Here is a 21,252-nt window from a genome sequence, read left to right as displayed (position 1 = left end):
TTAAGTTCCAGATAGCTGAGGGTGTCAGATAAATGATCTTCATAAAGTCAGGTATATTTCTGGTAAGAAACAAGTAAGAAACCTCCCATAAATCATCCAAGAGATCTGAAAACATGTTCGCTTTACATCTTAAGCCATGTACCAGCAGGCTTTCTCTAAGGCATGCATTCTTAAAAGAGGTAAGATAACACCAACTAGGACAAAAATTGGTTCTTCGGGGAAGGGGGTAAAAACTTTTTTTTTCTGTATAAAGCATATCTACATACGGCACACAAACAGATATACAATATATCTGTGGCATTAAAGTTTCATGGTAAGGACCAATTAGGGAAAACCATGTCTAGAAAGATTCCTTAGGGTATAATGATGGAAAAAGGCTGAGAAACATTGCTCTAAGGAATCAAAAGTAGAGACAAACCTATTATAAGAAAGCAAGATGTTCCAGTGAAAGTGAACGTTGGGCTAAAATGAAGGAGACTTGTGTTACTTTAAATCATAAAATATGTGAGCCAACACATTTTCTTTTATCAAATTATCTGGGAGTGGGGTTGATGCTTACAATATGTGGCCAGAATCTGTTTCAAGTTCTCATACAAAGGGTGAATAGTTTTAAAAGATTAAATTCCTGTTGAAAAACTGGAAAATTCTCATCTCAGTGTTAGAACACACATCTCAGTGTCAGAATACATACCAGAAAACACATTTTTTTTTTCCCCAGAATATCTTTTTGTTCTTACATAGCATAGAAGAAGCTATATGAACTCTTCCGAGAGTCAGGACAGAGGTAGAAGTGCAAATGCAGAGTACAAAATTCACATTTGAGAAAACCTCTTACTTTCATAGTCAAATGGAACCACAAGTCTCAATGTAAAAACCAGAATCGACTTAACATTTGCAAGCCAAATGTAAGAGGAACACAGAATAAAAGGGATAAAATAACCTCTAAATTGGTTTGATCTCTAAGAGAAAAATTGCACCCTGTTTAGGCTATCTGAGTGCTTATATTACAATCAAATTTCTTGAAAGTCTTTTTTCAAACTACACCTGCCTTCAGTTTTATATTTAAATTTAAATCTCTTATGTACACATCTAAATTTTATTTTATTTTTCTTAAGGATTAGTGTGCTAGAACAGAAAGACTTCAAAGATCCTAAGGGTATAAAAGTTCAGGTTCGAGAAATACACATATTTTTCCAGGCTGAGGAAATAAAAGCCAGATGTTCCTCACAGATGCTTCCAAAGTTTAAAAGCATATCTCTGCAGCAAGACTAAGGTATCTCAACGGCAATCTACAAGCTGATGAACAGGATAGATTCAAGTTATACCATGGACAGACAGGTTAATGAACTATACTTTTAGGAATCTTACTTTAATTTATGTAGGTTATTCATATGCGTAGAGTGTTAGTATATCAATCTTGAAGATGTTTTAGATTGTCATTTGAACTTTCCTATTATTCCTCTATGAAAACAGAGGCTTAGAATAAAATTCATTTGAAAATTTTGTTCTCATTTGAGCCAATGTAGGAGATTCTGCCAGTTGCTGAGGATGTCAATTAATCCCAGGATGGGTTTGAGGACCCACTAGGTCCACTGTGAGATGGATCTGAGCTGAAACTCCATTGATCACATGACCTCCATAAGCCACTACTCTGACTGCTGGACTACAGTGAAGTTCTGGGTGTCCTGAATTAGTGTCAGTTCAGAGCCAGGGTCCAGTAATCCCTGAAAATCTGATAATGTCCTTTCCCCCGCCCACCCCAGCACAGTCACTATAGTAAAAGGCTGTAGGTCTCTTTGGGGGAAGCCTGGGAGAAAGATGAAAAGTATAAAATTTTGGTAGTGTAGCAGAGTCCTTTCTCAAGAGGAACTGGTGTCCCTTTATTAAAGGGGTTCCGGGTCTGTAAACTGGCTCAAGTCTGGGAATTGATTGAGGGGGCATAACTTTCTGTTTTTATGATTCAAGTTATACTTCTATTCACTTGACTTAGATCTCTTCTTCCCCTTGTACAAACTAAGAATTTAGTAGACTATTTCACTTCGAGTAACACCATGTTCAACTAGCCAATTCCACAGGTCTTTGTGAATCAGATTATTCTAATTACTGCTTGACTCTGCTGTCCATTAGAGTAATTACATCCACAGTGTTTTGGTGATTAACCAAAAATCACCCACCTCCCTACAGTGTTTGGATCTGCCATTCTCTCCACAATTGCATGAGCCAATTCCTTAAAATAAAAATCTCCCTTTTTCCATACATGTGTGTATATAGTATAGTATTATATAGTTTTTATACTATATACTTTCCAGAGAAACAGATCTACCTATCTAGTTCTGTTTTTTTTCCAGGAAAAAAATATACATGCAGTTGTTTCTCTGGAAAACCCTGACTAAAACAACGAAAGGCATGAAAGGGGGAGGATGAGTATTTACTTTTCGGAAATGGGCTAGTTTTCTAAGGATTAAGATAAAAAAGGATGACTTTGATTAAGCTATAAATTTTAATTTAGAAACCAGTTTTTGCTTCTTGAATTTTGTTTAGCAATATTTTCATATTTTGCTGGAGATAGTGCTAATCATTGAAAACAGTGCAACCAATGAATCCTATTGTATAAATATGCATTCAAGAACTCAAATTGGTAAGAGTCCAAATCTGTTCAGAAATTAAGAAATATATGATTTTTGATAATTGTGAATTAAAATAAAAATTCAGAAGCATAACCAGATACAAGTAAGGCAAGTTGGGCCAGCAAAAGTAGGCGAGGGCTTACATTGTTTTGCTCTGTCCTTGTCCATGTTGGCCTCATAGACTGCATGTTGTATCTCATCCAGCCAAAGAATTTTAGACGCACTGGCAGGGTCCTGGGAATATTATCATAGAATAAAAGAAAGAACAGTGAATGATGATGAAACAGAATTAATGCTTCTTAGGAGCCATTTTATTATAATTTCCACAAGTTCTTATTTAGCAACTACCAAGCACTGCCATGTATTGTACAAGTTATTAATGAAATAGACCCCCAACCAACCACTTCTCCCTTTTCCACTGCCACTCCTTTAGTCCAGCCCACCATCATCTCTCCTATTTGTTTTTGCTGCTTCCACGTTTGCCCTCTGCCACAGTGGTCCTCTACAGAGAACCAGACGATCTCTTCAAAATGGACATCGCATTAAGCCACCCCACGGCTTAAACTCCTCTAGAAGTTTCCTTCTGCAATTGGGAGGAAACGAAATTCCCTTCCTCTGGATGGTGGGTATCTAATGACCTGGCTTTGCTGACCTCTCTGGTGCACCTCACATCTCTCTACTCCCTGTTCCAGACTTTCACACCAGCCTCCTTCAGATCGCAACATTCTACCCCAGTTATGTGGCTGTTGTTTTTCTCTTACCATGCAGGGCTTAATTCAAATGCCACCTCCTTCAAAAAAGACTTTTCTGGCTACTCTCATCGAATACTCTCTCCCTCAATCACTCAGTCACTGTGGTTCCGAAGGTGGCCCAGAATGCCATGAGATACTTTAAATTTGAGAGAAACACAATGACACTCAACATTTATCAGATACAGAGATGAAAATAAAAACAAACAAAAAAACCCAAACATAGTGATTGCCTTCAAAAAGCTAACAGTTTAATAGAAGAGACAGATGTATCAAAAAATAATTAATATGATTTGGGCACTATTAGCTGCAGATACACAGTCTACAATAGCAAAAGAAGGGATTAACTTATAATAAGTAAGAGTGTTGAGCTGTATGGGGAGAAACTTAGTCATAGCAGCAATGAAAAGGTATTGAGTTATCTTTAGAGTTTTTTTACTTTTGGGTAAGTCTGATGATCTCGCTACAAATGCAGTGCTGGCATATATTGTAATTAAGTAGGACTTCCAGACAGCAACTGCATTTTATATAAACTTGTCCAAGATAACAAGTTTTATATCAGTCAAAATTGAATATTTTCAGGGAAGACAAAACATTCCAGTTTTAAAAAATGAGAAGCTTTGCCTACTAAATCCTAAAGCAAGAGAGTGATATACAGAAGGTAGCTTTCTGGAGCCATAGAGAACCAGTTTCATCATCTAGGACTCAAGATGGATGGGAAGCAGGAAGGAAAAATTGCATTCTACCAGCTCCTCTAGCACTTTCAACCCTATTTTCCTCAGTCACTAACATAAAATAATGTATGTGGAAAGGGCTCTGAAAATGAGACAAAATCTATTATTTCATCCTGCAATAGGTGAGCTAACAGAGACCACTGTGGAAGGCTTGGCTCCTGCTTCCATAATTACTCTAGCTAGATTTACCATTTGGGAACTGTCAGCTGTCAGTAAGATTTTCCATTTCTTGGAAGAATGATGAGGAAAGTTCAAACATCAGGTAAGGTGGGAAGTTGAAGACTAAGGAGAAATAAAGACATAGGAAAGCAGAAACTACTCTTTCCTGTTTTCAAGGCCAAAGAGAATCCTAACACTCCTAGCCTAAAAACTAAGCTCCATACAAGTTCATCGATGTATATATATCTCAGTTTTTTAAGGGTATTTACTAAATTCCTTTATAACTTATCGCTGTAGAAGATGCACCATATAAACTTTCACCCAGATGACAAAGAAGTTAAATCTCATTTCCAAGCTGACAGTATTAGTTTTATATGCCAAATCGAAGAGAGACTTTGTAAATCAAATAAATTCAAGTCAGGAGTTTGAATCTTGACTCATTGAACTAAAAAGGTTGCTAGGGTTAAACGCAAAACCAAGAGTCAAAACCAAATCCTACCATGTAGTGTCTCCTTTTCAATTGCTCAGTGAAAGACTGGAAACATTATATTTAGCTGGAGGCTCTACTTCCAGCTAAACAGCCAGGTTCAACACATGAGTTGCAAACAGATTAAGTGAACAGAAACAAGGCCATATGCAAATCAAGTTATAAATTCTTGAATTTAGATGACTCCTATAAAATTTTAATTAAACAAAAAGGTACCCTCTCTTCAATATTTTGTGGGTTTTTGGTTATTATTTCTATTATAAAATAGCATTTTCATTTGTGTTACCATATGTTACATAGTTAAAGTATTAAAGACTGACTTTGTAAAACTTGGTGTGGTAAAATTTAATCAAGATGTGAAAAGTTTACTTATATCAATTTTTTTTCCTAGCTTATCTCTCAAACCTTTAAGTCTCATGTGAAATTTGCAATTTTTGATTCTTGCTGTATGTTTTAGGAAACAGGCTATTGTTGGGTTAGCATTTAACCTTGTTCTGTTAATTATAGGAAAATCTGTTATATAGTATTTTCTCCTCCATACTAAATCATACCCTCCAGAATATAAGTACTCATAAATCTTATGTTACACAACAATGTGAATGTACTTAACATTACTGAATTGTGTTAACGCGTTAACAATAGTGGTTAAGATGATAAATTTTATGTTATATATATTTTACCAATTAAAAAAAAGTTTATTGTAGACCTTCTCACCAATATTCATGGTAAAAAGGGAGTCCTCTACATTTCGATGCTGTATTATAATTTTAGTTTAAATAGTGTTGTTTCCCCACCCTCCGCACAGGTTATTATCCATTGAATGGCTCAGAGTATATTGAGCTATGGTAAAACAAAATATTATAAAACTGAGAAGTTCTGGCCAAGCACTGATAACAAATTCAGATTAATGTGACATTGATGAAGAATTTTCAAAGTAATTAAGTGCTTAAAAATTTTTAACATCATAAAAAAATGTTTGCTTTCCATCATTTAATTTGTAATTATGTAATGAGTTTAAGAATTAAGATTTGAAATAGCTGGGAGGATAAAGGGAATAATTTCTGATAGCTAATTATTAAGTAGAATTCACACTCTGGAACCCCATTTTTAAAATGGGTGAAATGGGACAGAGTCAAAACTAACTGCTGCTCAGCATCTATTTTCAGCTTATTTCTGCAAAGGACCGAACACTATCTACATTCTTTCAACGTACATAAGTATATCGGGAGGGATTTACAGCATCCATTCAGAATCGATTCTTAGAGGTGGGTAAGAGTTAAATGACTTTTGCTGGGGATAATGTAATGTACTCGGAGGCTCAGCCTGAGTCATGCACACTGAAACACGAGTGCTGTCACACCCTTTCCCTGAAGAGGACCCGGGCAAGTTTCCTGCCGGCAGAGCACAGGAGAGGACAGTCCTGCTTCCACTGGCTGCTAACACACAAAACTGAGGTGAAACCGTGCTCCCTAATTTTACACATTTGAAACCGTTTGGGAAACAGGACTCAGGATGAAAGCGGTCATCTTTGCAGCTGCTGCAGTAATGCTTCAGTCGCCTACTTTTTGCCAAAGCGGTAAGCTCTTTTCTTATGGGGTAGGATGGAGGTGCTGGTTTGTGTTACAAAAGTCAACGATCTAATTTTCTTTGTATTTCATACAAATTGCAACCCAAAAGGCAGAGTTTGATCTTAGTTATTAAAAGGTGGCATCATGGAAGTGAATAGCTATAGTTTATTCACTCTATTCAAACTTTGTCAAAGATTAAGTATTCTCTATTTATATTTAAAAATTTGTGGCATAGTTAATTTAAGAATCAAATTTCTTCGTGAGAAGTTTTAATTTCTTAAGAATTTCCTCTGATTCAGCAAAGATAGCACTTCTTAAAAAGGTTTTTAAAATCCTATGTTTACACCTTCTCGTGAGGCATAAAGTGAGGAAATAATATTCTCAGAAAAATCAAATGGTCTGCTTTCAATAATCAATGATGCTAATAAACTAGTTATTTCTTAATGAAATACATTTTTTAACTTTCAATGGTACCCGGGGAGTTTTCCCTACTCTCATATTTGATTTTTAAATTGTAGAAAGGAAATCTCCCAAATACTATTATTCAACTCTTAATGTGTTTCCTGTGTTACTCAACACGTTAGCCTGTAACCTCCTGCTTGCTCCAAAATTAACCAATTTGGGATAGATCTGTATCCACAATTCTTACTGTTAGGTCACACTCCTGTCAACATTGTTAGCAGAGGGAGAGCTAGGCAGAGGAAGAACACCATGCGGGGAAAAAAAACAAAATTAAACAAACAAAAAACACTCAAACCTCTGTAAAGGAATTTTGCTAAAATTGATAGTTAGATTCACCAAGATGGTTGTAGAAGAGCGTTAAGAGAACCTGTGGATGGTAGCACATGTGGAATTTATGAATAGAATAAGAGTGTTATTTCTGGGAGTGGATGAACCAAAATGCAGCAGAACAGCAAAAGAAACGAGGTTTGTAGAGGTGGTTACTTCAAGAAGCTGGTGGGGTTTGGGGGATGTGAAAAGGGGGGAATTCAAAGGTTACAAAATAAAAGGCAGTGAATTTGCTTTCTTCAGTAGGGATGGGAGAAAAATGTGAAATGGCTTAAGTTCATTCCCTTTGGATCAGTGTCTCTCCAAGGCCTTTTCTCAGGTGGAGAAACATTCTAGAATCATTATGCTGAACGGAAACCTGTGTAAAGAATTCAAATAAATTAAAAATACATACATATAAAATTTAACAGTGAGTACTATTCTTAAGGAAAATCAGGCTCCAGAGTATAAAAGACTTATTCAAGCTGAAGCAGATCAGCTGAAATTCTCATGGAAAATGGAATCAAGACTTTTTCAAAGAGTCAGTGTTTAGCATTCTTTTAGGCCTGATGTCTTGCTTGATCACAAGAATTTTCTGGAATCTGATAAACACTTGGTTTCAACAGCTCTTTTATCAGATCCTGAAGGGAAACAAACTGTACAGGATGTTCTTCAGCTACCATTTTCCAGCTTCGTGTCAATCTGGAAAGGCACTTCTTTCTCTTTGGGTGATGTCAGACACAAGGATTTTCCAAAATACAAAAGTGAGCAGAGGATTTGTGTGAACTCATGTCACATAACATGCCTCAAAGCTCACATCTCAACAGAGACACGAACCACCATAACCACTTCCCAGATTTTTTTCCTTCTTTTTCTTTAATCTCTCTTCCCTCAAATGACACCTGAGCACCTCCCTGTTCCGGCTTGTTCAGGCAAAACTCTTTATGTTACACACTAAAATCAGTTTGAGCAATCTCAGGGTTATGAGAGAGGCTTCAATTTCACCCGGGGTGAACTGGCAGAAATGAAAAGAGGAAGAAAAATGAGGCATTGAATGCGAACCAGGTTACCAAACACTAACCTCAAGTATTTAACATGTAGGAATTGAGAGGTCATGTGAAAAGGAACTGGCAGAGAAATGACATTTGAAATTGATAAACACGAGGTTTAAAGTCAGCATAAAATTTCGTCTTAAGGTAACAGAAATTTGAGAGAATCTACTTTCTATACATGTCAAAGATTAATTTATGGAAAAATTATTTAATGATAAAAAGGTTTGAGTATTAAGGTTCATCTTGTTTTTGAAATTATTCTTTTAAGAATTAGGATTATTAAACAGCAACATGCCATGTAATGCCCCATACTTATAATATGTAGTTGTGTTTCTTTCCTACTTTTTTTCCATTTCCAACTTCCCAGATCATCATATTAATTTTATTTTCTGATTTTTCTTTGTCTCCTCTCCCCTTAAAATTTGCATTTCCCCTAAAGTCTGCCATTGGATGTTTTTTTCTCACATGTCTCCCTAGGCCGTCCAACCACTCCTACTAAATTCAACCACAGACTCTACTGCAGACTAAAAAGATCTATATCTCTCATGTGGGCTCCTCAAAATTGGGATGTAAGTCTTCTAACCTGTCCTGGGACATTTTATACACTAATATCCTACCAGCAATTCAAACTCAGGAATACTCAAAAATGATATCTTAGCTTCTCTCTGTGCTGCTCCCTGTCCCTTGGACCATCCTCCTCCTCCAAGTCATCGAGAATAGAAACCTCCAAGTCATTTTTGCCTCCTGCCTCTCCTGCACTACCTCCATAGCCAGTTAGATGCCAAGTCCCTCTGAGCTTCCATCACAGTCACAGGTGTTCATCTTCACTTTCCACTGCTATTGCTAGTTTGGGAACTCATCGTCTTGAGTTTAAATGATTACAGTAGATTCTAAACAGGCCCTGGCCTCCAATTTCTTATTTTTTCAGCCTACTATCCACATTGTCACCAAAGTCATCTTAAACACAAGTCAGCTCATGGTTATATTAGCTACCTATTGCTGCTGTAACAAATTGTCATAAATTAGTGGCTTAAAAAAAAACATCTATTTCTGGAGGTCACAGGTCTTAAAATCAAGGTGACAGTAGGGCTGTGTTTATTCTGGATACTCCAGGGGAGAATCTGTTTTCTTGCCTTTTTCAGCTTCTAGAAGCTGCTTACATTCTTTGGTTCATGGCTCCTTCTTACATCTTCAAAGCCAGCATAATAGCATCTTCAAATCTCTCTGTCTTTGATCCTCTTGCCTCCCTCTTATAAGGACTCTTACTGTTACATTGGGCCTACTAGGACAATCCAGGATACTCTTCCCATCTCAAGATCCTTAATTACATCTGCAGAATTCTTTTTGTCATATAAGGTAACACATTCACATGCTCCACACATTAGCAGGTGGGATCTTAGGTACCATTATGCTGTCTACCATAACAGTCATCCCTCTGTTCAAAACTTTTTATGTGTATAACTGCAGCATCTATCAATGGGCACAGGGACTTCTCAGGACAGTTTAGAGGCCCTTCAGAGATTTGGCTGTGACCTAATCTTCCAACTTCATTTCTCAGATGCACTTTTTTAGCATAAGACAATGCATTTTTGTGTAACTTTTCCATTAGTCTGAGAGTTGAATACAGAGATAGAATTTACTTAAAATTTTATGCAATAAAGTATACAATAAACATTTCTATCAGAACCGTATCATCTATTAAATTCCATCTCTTTATGAACCTTTCTCATCTTTGCCTATGTTAATATTTTCCATGACATTTTGTTCAGATACCAAAATCTATTAACTATCGTCTGAATGCCCACAGTTTATAGTCAATAAGACATTGGCCTATAATGGTGTGATGTCCTATTTTTGTTTCTTCCAATAGTATTATAAATTACTTACTTGTAAGGGGTTGTCATCTAGTTTTTGCTCCTGCATGGGCTAGCATGGTGCGGGGCATACACCATGCCTGTTGATTGCCTGACCTATAATGATTTTTTAAAAATAAAAATGACCCTAAATTTTACAACTACAGAAATTATGTAGTATAATACATTCAGTTTTATTTTCTTCTGAACCATAGGTATGTCAACAAACGATCATATGTTACTGCTTCTTTTCAATTACAGGCATGGAAAATGATGCAGACAACTTGGCAGAGCCAACGTTACCTATTAAGACCTTTCGTGGAGCTCCCCCAGATTCTTTTGAAGAGTTCCCCCTTTCTGCCATAGAAGATTGGACAAGAACCACAACTGTAAAAATCAAGTGCCCTGAAGAAAGTGTTTCAAATCTCTATGTGAATAATGCTACCATTGGGTATCTGAGGAGCTCCCTAAGTACCAAACTGATACCCATCATCTACATCCTGGTGTTTGTAGTAGGTGTGCCAGCCAATGCGGTGACCCTGTGGATGCTCTTCTTCAGGACCAAATCCATCTGTACTACTATCTTCTATATCAACCTGGCCACTGCAGACTTTCTTTTTTGTGCCACATTGCCCTTTAAAATAGCTTACCATCTCAATGGGAACAACTGGGTATTTGGAGAGCTCATGTGCCGGGCCACCACAGTCATCTTTTACGGCAACATGTACTGCTCCATTCTGCTTCTTGCCTGCATCAGCATCAGCCGCTACCTAGCCATTGTCCATCCTTTCACTTACCGGGGCCTGCCCAGGCGCACCTATGCCTTGATAACTTGTGGACTGGTGTGGGCCACAGTTTTCTTATACATGTTGCCCTTTTTCATCCTGAAGCAGGAGTATTATCTTGTCCAGCAGGACATTACCACCTGCCACGATGTCCATAATACATGTGAGTCTTCATCTCCTTTCCAGCTCTACTACTTCATTTCCTTGGCATTCTTTGGATTCTTAATTCCATTTGCAGTCATTATCTACTGCTACACGGCTATCATTCGGACACTTAATGCATACGATCATAGATGGCTATGGTATGTTAAGGCGAGTCTTCTCATTCTTGTGATTTTTACCATTTGCTTTGCTCCCAGCAATATTATACTTATTATTCACCACACCAACTACTACTACAACACCGATGGCTTATACTTTATCTATCTCATAGCTTTGTGCCTTGGTAGTCTGAATAGTTGCCTAGATCCATTCCTTTATTTTCTCATGTCGAAAATTATAAATCACTCCACTACTTATCTTACAATAGTGAAATCATCTTAGAGAACAAGGAAAGCTATTTGCTTTACATATCATGTGGCTGAATGAATGGAAGAATAAAATTCTAAAGCACCTTAACAGCAATGGAAATCCACTGAATTCATACTGAGAAAGGTATGCTGTATGACATGGGACAACACTTTTGGTTGGGCATGTGAAAAAGAAAAAACAAGGACGCTAAGCTAAGAGTATTCTCATAAAATCATTTAGAAGTTTAAAATAATGTCTCTGTTATTTTTGTTCCTCAAACATAGTTTTTAATGGGGAAATGATATTTTGTTATAAATACTCATTATCTCCCTATAGGTAAATGAGTATATTTCCCCTAGCTTAAGGATTAGTCAGGAGGTGGGATATTATGGGTTAAGAGGATGAAGGATTGCTGAAATGAATTTTCAATCTGTAGGAATGTGCATAGACTACATACTCTGTAGTAAACATCAAAACAATAAAAAGTTTTATTTATTTATTTATTTGTTTATTTATTTGTTTATTTCTGGGTGAGGCAACCCGTGGTTGACCTCATAGACTGCAAGGACCTTGTCAGTTTACAATCTCTTATTTTTAATTTTTTTATACCTACAGCACCTGGTCTTCCTAGGTAGTCTCCCATCCAAGTACTAACCAGGCCCAACCCTGCTTAGCTTCCAAGATCAGACAGGATCGGGCTTGTTCAGGGTAGCATGGCCATAGGCAATAAAAGAGTTTTAAATGCAGAATTTCCTATTTCATTGGACTTAAGTTTAAAAACAAAAACAAAAACCCAACATGTACTTGAAGACCCTCTACATGTGTGTTAATGTGAAGATTAAAAATCAGGTGATCACTAAACAAGAAAGAAAACAAATCTAAAATAAATTTCATGATGACAAAAATTTCAATGGAAGGAATTAGTTTCTGCAAATAAAGCTACTGACTGTAATACAGTTTTATCTAGGGAAAACATGAAATGATATTCATTTGTTAAAAGCACACTTAATTTTTATGCAGTAAATATACATATAGCAAACCAGAACTATTTGGGGGGTATAATTCATACGTTCTAAAGCAAAGCTTTCGATTTTAAAATTGCTCGAAATTCACCGAATAGTGAACAGACAGAATGTCTGTTTTCTGCTAAGTATATGCCAACATGCCAATTACCCAGACTTTCCTAAAGAAACAAAAGGAATTTGGTGCCTACACAAGGTTATACTTGAAATACTATTAACAAGGGCCAAGAATCTTCAGCAACTTACATAACAGTCCTCAATCTTTGATAAAACTGATGATCCATTCTATGAAGATGTTATTATTGAGAACTTTAATGCTCTGTACTTTGGTATAAGCTTTATTTTATACTGACAATATCAGTAATGTAATTTTCTTCTGTTATTTTCCAAGCCTGGACCTTGGGAAGGCAAGGCACAATACCACAATAAGACACAACTGGAAACTTCCAGGTAGCAAAAGAGCGGAGGCTAAAAAACACAGAGACCCCACCAAATAAACAGAATCAGATTTTTTTCCAGGGAAAGAACAGGCTGAGGAAGAAAGTTTCAAAATTAATGGGCAGAGAAAGAAAACTGTTTAAAAATAGGAATTTAACCAAATCAGAGTCACTGCTTGGAACTGTGTTTTATATCTGTCAGCTGTTGCCAATATAAGCCCCTAACCTTATTGGCCAAAAGTAGTATAAAATCTGAACTAGAACCCAGATCCTTAGGCTTCTATTTAATGCTGTAATTACAGTATAAAAGCTACTGCATTCACACTTAGGAAGGATGCCCACCAGAGAGCTGGTACTGCATGGGAACTCAAGGAAAGCTTCTGGGTGCTCTGGAGGGATGCTGTGGAGTTCCATCTTGATCTAGAGCCCTTAGACTGGAATGCTCTGGAGAAGCCCTCCGCTGTCTGCTTATGAAAAGTTCATGGAGTCAGGCTCACTTCAAGGGGAAAGCTTCATGTGGCTGTGAGCAGTGAGGAACTCAGGTCTATTTCTATCCTGTACACAGAAGATTCCAACTTTGGTTTGTAAATGAAGCAGGGCCTACGTCTAGTAAGGACCTCATGATACGGATATTCCTCACCCCTGACCTGTGTGGTAGCCAGAGGTGCCCATAATAACACTGGCTACATTTATTTAAGCACTTTTTTGGGGGTGTTGGGCTTTATGCTAAATACTCTGCTTTATGCTAAATCCTCTAACATGCATAAATATTCATCAACCAATGTAATTATGTATAATTATATGTTAATATGTATTCTATATAAATATAAATATATTATTATGTTATATATTATCATTTAATGCTCACTATAACTCTATAAGAGAAATACTTTTATTCTAATTCTACACATGTCAAAACTGAAGCATAGAGAATTTTGGTGACTTGACTAAAATCCCTAGCTAATTCATGGCAAAGCCAATATTTGAATGGTGCTTTATGTCTCCACAACAAATAACTTTTATCTTCCAATGCTGGTAAGTGTGCCATGTGCCAGGGCCACAGCTACATCAGTAGCTGGGGACAGCAGGAGGTGGCCCAATCCTCTTCAATGACAGGGCTCACTCTCCTCCCCCTGGGATGTGGGAACACAAGGCTTGGATATGAGTCTCATTACCCCACTCACGGGCCTGTCATTCAACCCAAGCCTCAGGTTCATTCACATCAGATAAGAGAGCACCTGCTCCCACAGTTTCTGTGAGGCTCAACTGCGGAAGATTTCTGTGAGGGCATCTGTAAAGCGTTTAGGGCAGACACGCTGCTGCCATCTCTATCAGAAGCCTGACTGCACAGAAGGCTCCCATGTTGGGAAACAATTTTCTTCACCTTTAATAAGGTAGTTTAGTAGTATGGATGCAATAAGATAATGTTATTTTATTTTATTTTTTACTTTTAGTGAATTTTTATTTATTAATTTTTTTGCATAGGTAATACATAGCACAAAATTAAAAAGATTAAAAAATATAATTTCTTCTTCCCTAGTCACTCAATGCTCTTCCCCAGAGCCAACCGCTTCCATATGCTGTTGAGGACTCTCTGATACCAAAACGTTTCTAATGACTTGAGTTGAAGTTAGTTACTTTGAAGGAAACACCTGGATCGGAGCAGTAGGTCCTGCTCTAGAAACCAGACTCAGTCACTGGGGCAACTGGCTCTTTGTGAGTTGTTTACATTGTTTTTCGAAAGTGTGGAAACACTGAGTAATATATGCAAGTGCTCTATAAAAAAATTAAAAATCCAAATGGTACAAAAAAGTGAAAAAGAAGTCTCACATCTTTACTAGCCTTCTGTCTAGTTCACCTTCCAGAAGGTGTCTCCTTCCAGAAATATTTCGTGCATAAATAAGCAGATATGTATTGGTGTGTATCCCATTTTTATGCATGTGGAAGCCTGCTTTTTTCACTTAACATTATATGTATTAAAAAATTTCCAATATACGTCCATCCGTTCTTTTTTATGTATTCCACTGTATGGATACACTGTAATTCATTTAACCAGCCCTGGTTGTTTTCGGTCTTTTGCTATTGCAAACAATGCTGCAATAAACACCCTTTTCCATATGCCTTAATGTACAATAATATTTGTTTCTGAATCACACAGAACAGGGCATGCTACCACAACTAATTACTTTTTTTTATAACTCTGGACGATTTAGTCTTAGTCTCATTATCTGTAAGTTGATGATGATAGTTCATAAGGCTGTTATGGGGAGTATGTGAGAATATGCATAAAGTACTTAATATCATGCCTGGCAAATAGCAGGTAATCAATAAATGTTTGTTGTAACCAAAGATGTGTTTCCTGTTTCCGATGAGGCAGTTCCTGCGTTCTAAAGACCGATTCAGAGGAGATGCTCACCCCTTTTGGGTTTGGCTAGCATTTAGGGGACATGGCAGCCATGAGTGCCTAGGTCCCAGGTAGCATCACTCCTAGTCTCAACTGACAGGTCAAACAAGCCTCACCTCTCAACCCAGTATCCTTCCAATAGTGGCCAGCATCTGTGGGACTCCTCATAATATCAGTACGAGCTCCACAGCCAGATAAAACCTGCCGCTCTTTATAGAGCCTGTGGCCAAATCAGTTTCCTCCTACACCCAGAACAAACCATGCTGGTTGGTACCTGTGTGCACCATCCTGCTTTCTACCCACCTAACCAACTCGCACAGCTCCTCTTCTATCTCCATGCCAACTTCTCTCAGGATTCTAATCCACAACAATACCAACCACCTTTGAATCACTCTGTGTATTCCTCATTTTGACACTTTGCCACATACTTATCTCTACTGTTATTCTTTATGAGAATGCCTATTCCCTCAGTAAATGTCTAAGCATTGAGGATTAGAACAGAGAACATTCAAATGGTATCATGTGTTCCTGGCATCCCCTTTCCCCCTACCAGATGCTATATACTGCACTATACATACAGTATATGTTCAGTTAAAATCCAGCAACTTAGACTCTGAACAAGAACTCACCCACAACTTTTTTTCAATAAAAAAGTAGAAGCAGTAATCAGCTCTGGAGCTGGCTTTCCCTTAATGTTTGATGCCAGGAAAATGAAAGTCCGATTGCTTCCATTCTGATCCACAGTCAATTGCTGGGACAAGAAGCTCATAAGCTTTAGGAAAAAATGAGTAAAAAATCCTCCCTTCCACCTTTTCCCTCACCCAGTCTATAAACTTGAAAGAAACAAATCTACTAAGACTTACCAGGAGCTTCTGTGATTTAGCATGGTACAAAACGTCCTGGTAGTGCTGGGCATGGTCTGGGTCTATGTCTTTAATCTTAGCAGTAGGTAACAGCAGACTTTCTACAGTCTTTGAAGGATTCCCTCCATCAATAGCTTCATTGATGTACCCCACAGCCACAATTCCTAGAAAATGAAGAAAAAGTTTTCCTTTAAGTCACAGTACATTATAAGTTCTCTAGAATTACCAGCTGCAAAGATTGAGTTAGAAAGGGTGGTGGGGAATCCACAAAAAAAAACTATAAGAGCTAAGAAACAAGTACAGCCAAGGCTACAGGAGATAAGATCAATGTACGAAAATCAGCTGTATCCCTATACACTTGTAATGTGCAATCTGAAATGAAATTGAGGAAAAAATTCCATTTATAAAAGGTTCCAATACAAATACATTATAATTATAAAAAGAATAAACAGGAATACATTTAACAAAAGAAGCACAAAATATGTACACTGAAAACTATGGAATGCCATAGAAAAAATTAAAGATGAACTAAATAAATGAAAAAATCATCTCCTATTCATGGATTGGAAGACTTAATATTACTAAGATAGACATACTCCTCAAATGGATCTACAGATTCAATGTAACCTCTGTCAAAATTCCAGATGCCTATTTTTTTAAAACAGAAATCGTCGAGCTGATTCTAGAATTCATATGGAAATGCAAAGGACCGAGAATAAAAAAATGCAATGTTGAAAAAAGATGAACAATATTGGAGGACTCTTCGTAATTTCAAAACTTACTACAAAGCTACAATTAATACTGAATGGTACTGGCAAAAAGACAGGCATAGAGATCAATGAAATAGAATTTAGAGTTCAGAAATAAACACTTAAGTCTACAGCCATGTTACCCTGAACAAGCCCAATCTCATCTGATCTCGGAAGCTAAGCAGGGTCGAGCCTGGTTAGTACATGGATGGGAGACCACCTAGAAAGACTAGGTGCTGTAGGCGTCAAAAAAAAAATTAAAAAAATAAAGGACTGTAAGCTGACAAGATCCTTGCAATCTGTGAGGTCAACCAAGGGTTGCCTCACCTGAAAAAAAAAAGAAAGAAAGAAACTCTTACATTTATGGTCAATTGATTCTTGACAAGGGTGCCAAGACAGTTCAACAGGTAAATAATAGTCTTTAGAACACTTGCCACTATCCACATCCATCAGAATGAAGTTGGATTCCCTAAATCACCCTATACACACACACAAAAAACAATGCAAAATAGATCACAAACCTAGAAGTAAATTACAAATTAATCTAGAAGGTTAAATTACAAAACTTTTGGAAGAAAACATGGCAGTAAATCTTTGTGGCCTTGGATTAGGCACTACTTTTTAGCTATGAACCGAATGCAAACAACAAAAGAAAAAATTAAATACATGGGACGTTATAAAAATTAAACTTTTTATACTTTGGAGGACAACATCAAAGAAAGTGAAGACAACCTATGTACAGAATGGGAGACAACACTTGCAAGTCCTGTTTCTGATAGAAGACTTATACATCTTATATGCAAGTATGCCAAATATATAAGCAACTCTTAAAATTCAACAAAAAAGAAAATCCAATTTAATGGGTCAAGGACTTGAACAGACATTTCTTTAAGGAAGGTATACAAATGGCTAATAAGAACATGAAAAGATGCTCAATATCATTAGTTATCGGGAAAATGCAAATCCAAATCACAATGAGATACACTTCATACACACTAGGTTGGCAGTAATAAGACAACAACAACGAGTGGTGTGAGGATGTGGTGAAACTGGAACTCTCATACAATGGAAAATGGTACAGTCACCTTGGTGAACAGGTAGTTCCTTAAAATATTAAACACAGAATTATCATACCATGCAATTACACTTCTAGGTATACACTTAAGGGAACTGAAACCATATGTTCACATAAAAGCTTACACATGGATGTTTAGAGAAGCAATATTCATAATAGCTAAAAGTAGAAACAACCCAAATATCCATCAACTGATGAATGGAAAAACAAAATGTATAGCCATAGAATAAAATATTATTTGATCTAGAAAGGAATATGAAGTATAATGATACGACATGGACAAACCATGAAAACATGCTAAGTGAAAGAAGCCAGACAGAAGGCTACAAATTACGATTCTATTTATGTGAAATGTCCAGAATAGGAAAATCCATAGAAAGAAAGCAGATTAGTAGTTAACAGAGAATGAGAGGAGGGGAAAATAGGAATGACTGCTAATGGGTATGAAGTTTCTTTTTGGGGTGATAAAAATGTCCTGAATTTAGATAGTGATGATGGTTGTACAACTTTTAAATAACAAAATATACCATGAAAACACAATAAACATGAATTTTATGGTATATGAATTATATCTCTATGAAACTGTTATAAAAGGGGGGATAACTTTACATACCAGTAGCAGCAGGGTTGCTAATTTCTAGTGCAACCTTCACTTAGATAGTAACCAAGATGCTGGATGATGGAACCAGAGAATACCAAAGCTGGAAGAATTTAAAATACACATATACAGAAAAAAAAAAAAGAAGTGCAAAGAGGTTTGGATATACATTCTATCCTTTGGATTACTCTACTTGACCACTGTAAAAAAATGCCCAGAGATAACTAAAAAATCAAACAATTCCCTACCGTGTCAGTAGAGTGAATTTCCAGGTCAATATGGTGCAATGCTGTCCAATGGAGCATTCTATCATGATGGAAATATCTTGTATCTGGGCTGGCCTTAGCCACATCTAACTACTATATTAAACATTTAAAATGTGGCTAGTATGGCTAAAGAATGTAATTCTAAATTTTATTTAATTTTAATTAGTTAAAATAGCCACACATGGCTGAGAAATGCAAGAAGTCTCCATTGAAATTAATGTAGTCATGCATGTTTTGGGATATTTTTAAAGTTCAAGTAGGGCTAATTAATATCACAAATTGTATCTCTAAAAGCACCTGGGAAAATAACATCTGAAGCTCTAAATCACGAAGTTACCAAAAGAAAAATAAGCATATCCACCAGTTCACTTTTATCATCTCTACCATACCATAGGATCTTCTGAAAAGTTTTCAAAACTCTAGCAAAAAGGATCTATTTGAAAGCCACTTCTCAATACCACCTTATTATTAAAAATAAACTATCAATCAGTCATAAAAAAACTATAGTGTATGTACAAATGTGTGTTTATACATAAGTATATGTGTGTGTATATTGTACACACATATACACACATACTGAGAAGGCTTTTACTTCCCAGATTAGTGCTGATGGACAAGAACTAGTAAAAAACTTAAACATTAACAAGCAAGTACGCTTAGAAAATAAACATTCTTAAAGCCAAACTTATTATTTCTCATTTTGCCAGTTATTTTTCATAAAAAAACAATCACAAGTGACTTTACAAATGTGGTATGCTACGAAATTGAATACTTTTAATTTTTATAAAGTATCTTCATCTTGACATTGAAATTAAGGTAAAATATTTATCTAAGTATCTCCCTAACAGATGACTCCATAAATACCACCTTGCTGAGAATGAAAAGATTTACCTGGAAGAGAGAAGGGGCAATCTAAAATAACTAAAATTATTCCTGATTATAATACTTAAATATGTTTGAAGAAAAGCAAAAGTACTTCTCAAACATGCAAGTTCATCATCTCAAAACACTGGAAGAACTCTGGAAAGTCTAATTACTATCCACATACAAGGTATTATCATCATTTTACCCTGTAGTACTTATAAACTGGAGGGTGCAGAAAACTTCATGTCATTCTCTGGATACCTCCTTGGGTAGATTGTTCTAAATACTTTTAAATACGCCATCCAAAAATGATCTTAACAGAACTATGTCTGAGAAATATGTGTTCCTAATGGCTGATCACCTGGGAATGAGTGCATTCCAGCTGACTTGATTGAAATCACCTGCTTAAGTTTTGTTTGTTGTGTTTCTAAGAACACAAGCTGCTGAGCTCATAGTAAGTGACCTCATAGGAGCTGAAAGACCTACCCAGAAGCCCCCGGGCACATCTGCATCACTTCCTCTGCTTATAAGTAAAGGGGAATTCCCATTTGAACAAAGATTGCTGAGCCCATCATGTGAGACCATAACATTCTATGAGGGTGGGCATTCTCTTCGACATCGTGCATTTGAGACAGCAGATGAGGTAACCTACCAACATCACAAATAAAAGAATGGTACCTACCAAGTTTAAAAAGCAAAAATTCAAAGGAAAAGAACTAAGTTACATGGTTAAAATAATGCTCCTCTATGGCTCTACTGGAAAAAGTGATCTTGCCAGGAAGAAATCCACAGAGTATCCAAGTCTGAGGAAATGTGTTTAGCAGCTTCTCCATTAAATTCACCTTCCACATTTATCATTTCACATTAGCTGCATACCTTATTTACATCACAATTCAGACAGAGGATTAAACCTAGGAGCATGTGGCAGGGGTGGGGTGGAGAGAGTAATGCACTTTCAAGATGTTCACAAAAAATTCTCAGCTCTTTCAGATGACCTAATTACTGTTCACAATTTAATGCCTGTTTGCAATGGTATATTTTTTAAAGTTAGCTTTTTAAACAATTACCTAAACATATATCAAACTCAATGCTTGAAGAATTTAAAACAAAAATACCTCTTTTTGACATAATAAAACAAACCAAAACAGAGAAATTAAATATTCTGTATTAAATTCCTCAAGTTCTGGAAAGATAGTATGTTCAGGAATATGTGAAGTAACCGTTCTAGTTATGGCATATATCCTTCACAACAAGATGCTTAAAAGAAATATGATAGTAGTCATGTGATATATCCCATGGAGAATAACAATACTGTAGTCCAAAGAGATTTTTGTTTAAAAATGATATCCACCTATAAAAGACCACTCTCTTTTTAAGTTATATAAATGTTACTTGTTTTTCTTTTCCTGGTAAAAAGCAAAGGCTCTACTAGATAATCTGGGACAAAAATGGCATCTCCCTTTCCCTTTTTAAATTAAAGTCAAGAATGAGAGTAAAAACTATAATTGTTCAACACTGAGAACATAAGCTGCAGATACCAAAATCACCAAAACAGACCTGGACTGTGGGTATTGTCAGAAAGAATTGGGAAAAAGTTAGAAAATAAAGATGGAACATAATTCTTTGTTTTGCTCACCTAAAGAGAAGAGTGCTACCCTTGGGTGGCATTAGCCAAAGCACCC

The 21,252-nt window shown here is 36.5% G+C and overlaps 2 protein-coding genes and 2 pseudogenes across 2 annotated transcripts in view; 2 read left to right on the top strand and 2 right to left on the bottom strand.

Annotated features, from left to right (window-relative positions):
- The window catches only part of IQGAP2 (IQ motif containing GTPase activating protein 2), a 250,314-nt gene that overhangs the window by 64,783 nt on the left and 164,279 nt on the right, over window positions 1-21,252 (bottom strand). The window contains 2 exon segments of the mRNA XM_006913156.2: window positions 2,771-2,861; window positions 16,019-16,182. Of these exon segments, the coding sequence (XP_006913218.2) occupies window positions 2,771-2,861; window positions 16,019-16,182 (255 nt within the window).
- On the top strand, window positions 5,706-11,787 carry F2RL2 (coagulation factor II thrombin receptor like 2). Its single transcript, XM_006913155.2, has 2 exons — window positions 5,706-6,332; window positions 10,259-11,787. The coding sequence occupies exons 1-2, from the start codon at window positions 6,269-6,271 to the stop codon at window positions 11,323-11,325; spliced, it is 1,131 nt and encodes a 376-aa protein (XP_006913217.1). The 5' UTR covers window positions 5,706-6,268; the 3' UTR covers window positions 11,326-11,787.
- LOC112480682 lies at window positions 11,899-12,017 on the bottom strand (annotated as a pseudogene).
- LOC112480776 lies at window positions 16,894-17,012 on the top strand (annotated as a pseudogene).

This window comes from Pteropus alecto, unplaced genomic scaffold (genome assembly GCF_000325575.1).
Source record: "Pteropus alecto unplaced genomic scaffold, ASM32557v1 scaffold20, whole genome shotgun sequence".
NCBI classification, from domain to species: domain Eukaryota; kingdom Metazoa; phylum Chordata; class Mammalia; order Chiroptera; family Pteropodidae; genus Pteropus; species Pteropus alecto.
The sequence above is the reverse complement of the archived record's forward strand: the minus strand, read 5'-3'. Positions and strand labels throughout refer to the sequence as shown.